General features: G+C 38.3%; 1 protein-coding gene across 1 annotated transcript; it reads left to right on the forward strand.

The window, feature by feature from the left end:
* Positions 1-213: 213 nt before the first annotated feature.
* Positions 214-1,601, forward strand: LOC104608067 (uncharacterized). Its single transcript, XM_010273930.2, has one exon. The coding sequence runs from the start codon at positions 423-425 to the stop codon at positions 1,428-1,430; it is 1,008 nt and encodes a 335-aa protein (XP_010272232.1). The 5' UTR covers positions 214-422; the 3' UTR covers positions 1,431-1,601.
* Positions 1,602-5,330: the final 3,729 nt, after the last annotated feature.

Here is a 5,330-nt window from a genome sequence, read left to right on the forward strand (position 1 = left end):
TGGGTTGTGGGGCACGCGTGGAGCATGCTCTTTGGATCGCTGATGCAAATTAAACACTAGTGTGATTATGTTGGAAGCTGTATTGTAGGTAGCAGGTCCAAACTCACTGAAACGCCTGAAAGGCAGAAACTCTTCCTTTGTTTTACCCACCTTCGGGTACTGTCAGTGGAGCCCATCAACATCAACACCAAACCCCATCTCAAACAGATCAGACAGTCGAGAGCTCTTATTTTATGCCAATGAGTTAGTTTGGCGTCAAGTGCTCTTGCCTCTTGGCAAGAAGTTCACATCTGCTGCCACGATGTTCGCTGTGAACTGGTTGAACTAGGAGCAGACCATCGAAGAATAAACCCCCATTTCAAATCTTCCTCTGATCACTTCCGTTGAGATATCGTAATACATTGAGAGACCAAAAACAGAGAATGGGATTCTTCAGCTACTGCTTAGCAGGAGGTGGGTTCATGCTTATAGGCGCCTGGGAGGCTCTTGTCTCTTTCCATGCACACTTAAACCCCTTCTCTCTTCTTTCTCCTCCGGACCAAGCCATGCCTGCAGCAGCAGCGTCATCAACAACAACAAGAGCAACCCGAAGAAGAACGAATCCGTCGTCCTCCTCTGTTAGCTTCATTGTTGTTTCTGTTCTCTCTTTCTTCTTCTTCCTCAACTCTCTATTCTCCTTATTCGATGCTCTTCGGACCAACGATCGAGTCGGTGTCTCTCTCCAATTAGAGATTACAGTACTTGCTTCTCTGTTTCTTCTCTACTCGGTTGCCGGTCTGTTGGTCAGTTTCACCGATTTGATACCCTTGCCTTCTTCATTCCTCGGTTTAATTGTTCTTTTCGCGTTCGGGCAAGAATTCCTTCTCTTTTACCTTCAGAGCAAAGACCCATCTGGAATTGAGAACCGTTACTTCGATCTTTTGCTTGTTCCAATTGCGGTTTGTATTTTCTCCACCGTTCTCGAATTGGTTTCGTCCAAATCCAATTTCCCAAGATTATCTCGTGGGGTTGGTTTGATTCTTCAGGGAACATGGTTTGTTCAGATGGGTTTCTCTTTCTACACCAATTTGATTGCTCACGGGTGTTCTCTACATGAAAAGAGCAGAGGGAATTATACAGTGAAGTGCAAAGGGCATTCCGAGTATCATAGAGGTAGAGCAATCGCAACGATTCAATTCAACTGCCATCTTGCTTTTCTTGTGGTTTTGGTTGTGGGCGTATACTCAGTTATCGGCCAGAAGTACGGGGGCACTGGCAGTAATTACACGAATTACAGGCGGCTCGGTGCAGAATTACAGAACTTGCAGTTTACATTAAATTCTGATGACGATGATGATAATGGTGATGAAACCAAGGAGAGTGTGGTGAAGCAGAAGTCTCTTGTTGGTGTTTCTGAACCAGGGGTCAATAGCATTGATTCTCATAAATGAGGTAACCTACCTGCATTTATTTGCAGAGAGGTTCCAAATATTTTTGTCATGTCTGCTTTAGAAAAGTTTGCTTTGTATAAACCAATTGAAGTTCCAAGTTTTGTTTTCTTAGTTCCCATCTATACAAAGATTTCCGTGTGATAAAACGAATACAACAAACCATTTCATTGATCTGAGTTTGGTGCTTGTTTTGATACATCTCAATTTAAGTGGCTAAAGATACAATGTTGTTAGTTTCTTTAATTCTCAGATAATCAACTGTTTGTTTAAAATGAAAAGGATAGAGAAACAAAGTGAGCATAGAATTGGGTGTTCAGAAGAAATAGAAAAGGATGCAACTTTTTTTTAATCAATGAGATGCAGCTTAATCCAATCTAAAATTAAGACAAATATGTATAGGTTTTTTAGGTTAATACTTTGTAATTTCGTTTGGTGGTTGATATTCCTTGTCTACTATATAATTAGTTTGGCCAATACAAATAGGAAGCTATTTAGACCTGACTCAGTCCCAAACTTATTAAGATATTGGAAGTTTTATTTTGGAGATTGGTTTTATCATTGAATTTTAAATTTTTAGAGAAGAATTGCCAGGGAGCAGCTGTAGATGTTGCGGATGCCCCTCAGATTATTGGAAATGTTTATCTCTTTACTCCATTTTTATGGCTTATATTGGTACTGTCTGGGTTTTCTTCATAAACATTCTTGGTTGTAGTGTTTGTAAAACTACTCCAAAACTTTCAGTAGACCGATTTAACATCTATGTTGCAGTACCAAAGGAGTCGAGGGTTCTATTTATCAAAAAAAAAAAGCAGTTGAGGGCTCTCTCCCATTGGTAATGACATGCTGCATAGATAGAGGTCTCCTACCAAGTTGATGAGGGTAATGATAAATCATACAAACTAGTCACTGGCCCTTGGCTCCACTAGCTTCACCCTATAGGTAATTGAAACTCCAAAAAGAATAGTGATCCATTCTGTTCCCCCCTGCAAACACCTGAATGAAAATGAAAGAAATAGAGATTCATATTTATATTTTTCAGAAATTTGTTGATTCTTTCCTTATTCACTTTTTGAGTTTTCATTTTAATCTTTGGTGTTAGTTTGGGAAACTTATCAAAACAAGCATTCATTTTCCCAAAATGAGTAAATAAGTTTGATATCTACTTGGCCCCTGTTATTTTCTCATTCTCGTCATAGATGGTTAGCTGTAACTACTCCATAACTTTTTTTGTTGTTATTTTATTTTCTTAACTAAAACTTCATACCTTCAATTTAATTTATGACATATTAGATGGTTATCATAAAACTTTTCAGTATAATTTTCTTTAGTAAAAAGGAATATCTTGTGAACATCTCATTGGTATGCCCTTGATTTGGTGGTGGTGGTGGTGGTAGTGAAAAGTAATGTATCATGTTTATCCAACTTGACATGGATATGCCAACTCTTGTAGGCAAGAAATTTCTTTCTTCCCCCTTTCCTTTTCTCTAGTGGTGTATTTTAGAGAAAAGGAGGTATTAAAGTGAAAAAAAAAAAAAAATCTCAGGTACTTAATGGGTATGCCGTATGCATCATATGGCGTACTTCTGTTCAAAGCTGTATACATCAATTAAAACCATAGTGGCATTTAAGAGACCCCAACAATTTTCTTCTGTTCTTAATGAATTCTGATGTTTCTGCATCCTCTTAATGAATTCTGATGCTTCTGCATCCAAAGAAAACACTGTATCTAATCTGATTTTCTGAACCACCTTTCAAGATATTTCAGCCAAATGCTGTTCTTTTTTGCTTTATATGCCAAATTGGCCATGACATTTTACAAGGTAGATGGGGTCCAATTGATTATCTTATTCATCAAACCATAAGGAAGCACCTGAGGTTTTAAAAGTGCCTATGGACTTCACTCGAGCCCTAAAATGTATCTCCCTATCATTGACTCAGCCCCTAAAGCATATTACAACAAAATCTAGAATGTAGTAAAACCAATAAAAGCTAAACCCTCCTAACAGAAACATTACTTCAGTATTGAAAAAGGAAAATCTGAAAGTAATTCGTTTGTGAAATTTGTGTTAATTTCGCCTTCCCTTGGAAAGGAATGCAATCTATTCCCCCAAGTAAAATTCTGTTCATATGATGCCATTATTGGACATACAGTTCACTCTCAGTTTCTGCAAATTTATGGACTAATTATGCAACCATGAATGCTAGATCCTCTTATCCATATACCGTAAAATCTGGCAACCTTCCTATCAGCCAGATAAGATTTGGGTAATCAGTCGCGCTTCTAGTTTCTTCCCATCACTTAATTGGTAAACATTAAATCTTGAAGATGCAACCAAGAAAACATATATCTTCTTAGCCTCCATTTGGAAATGGAGAGAGAGAGCTCAACTTCCCCTCTCTGTCTCTAGTGAGACTGCCATACACTGAAATAGCAGATCTTGGAACTGATAAAAAATAGTGATTCCATTTGAATGAAATGTCCACTCCAGAAGAGCTAAGACTTTAGCTTCTCTGATGTAAACCAAGCACCAAGGACCATCTGACCATCATATGTGCACCTTATAATGCCTGGATCCATTGGGAATTTACCACCTCAACTTGATCATAAGACAACTCAACTCTAATAAGACCACCAATGCCCAATAGTCCCTCATTAAACCAAGATCCTCTCACCCTTGTACTAAACTCCAATTTCCAAGGAACCTGGTTCTTGAGCAACAGTGATAGTCAACCCTGATTGGGGATGAGGTCAAATCCTGCACAATAGCTCGTACATCAAGGAGCCAATAGCATTAGCCAATCCTTTGCCATATCCCATTTGACCAGATCTCTTACCCTTTCCCAAAACCAAGCTATATACAAACTTCTCCATTCCATACTACTTCCCTATACCAAATGTCTACCCTTTTTTCTGGAGCAACACCACCATCCAATTCAGCTTTTATAATTCCCTTTACTATGTTGCTTAAATTTTAGTGCAGGCAACCCCTTGCCACTGTTCTCTCCAAGCTCCATATCCATATTCTTCTTGGACTTTTAAATCTTAAGCATAAATCTCTGATGGAAAACCTACTTCAACCATGCCTCCAGGGACCAGTTCTATCAGAGAAACACTGAACACTGATGTAGTGTAGCATCAGAGCTTTGTTACAGTTCTACCAAATTATACCTTTTCCCACCACATTGCTCACATCAGCAAAAAAAAAGCAAATAGGAAGCAAATAAGGTATTACTTGTACTTATGAGACCCACAAGGACACCCCTGTTTTGTTGGAAAGAAGTGCATCATGTGAAGATAAGTTCTACTCAAGATACCATAATATGGAATCTGTGTAATGGAATGCAAATTTCCAGGAACCGAGGATCTATAAGGTCGTTGATTAGGTAGAACTCAGAGCAATTAGTTTGTCTCCAGGACCTGAAGATCTACAAATTCATATACATTATTTTGCATTGTTGGAATCTCATTAGAAAAACATACTATGGAACCTCTGCAATGGAATGCAAATTGCTAAGAAGTGAAGGGCATATAAGGTCATAGTTAAGGTAGACCCCAAAGCAACTAGTTTGTCTTCAGGACGAGAAAACACACAAGTTCGCATATACTAATGTGCAACTCAACTCTTCAGTTCTCTTTTGTGGATACAAGTAAATCAAAACTGAAGGGCTAGAACATCCCATGACTAAGTCTAAGAAGTTCAGTTTAATGAACATGATATTAAATTGCCCTTTCAGACAACAGCTGCTTGAATAACATGTTTTATAAAATATAAGAGGGCCCTTCATTACTCAAAGCCTTGAATTAGAGGCATTGATAGTAAGACAGAGATATGTATAAGAATCAGCAAAGCTATTTAGTAGTAGTAGTAGTAGTTGTTGTTGTTGTTGTAGCAGTAGTAG

This window comes from Nelumbo nucifera, chromosome 4 (genome assembly GCF_055504915.1).
Source record: "Nelumbo nucifera cultivar China Antique chromosome 4, China Antique-T2T, whole genome shotgun sequence".
NCBI classification, from domain to species: Eukaryota; Viridiplantae; Streptophyta; class Magnoliopsida; order Proteales; family Nelumbonaceae; genus Nelumbo; species Nelumbo nucifera.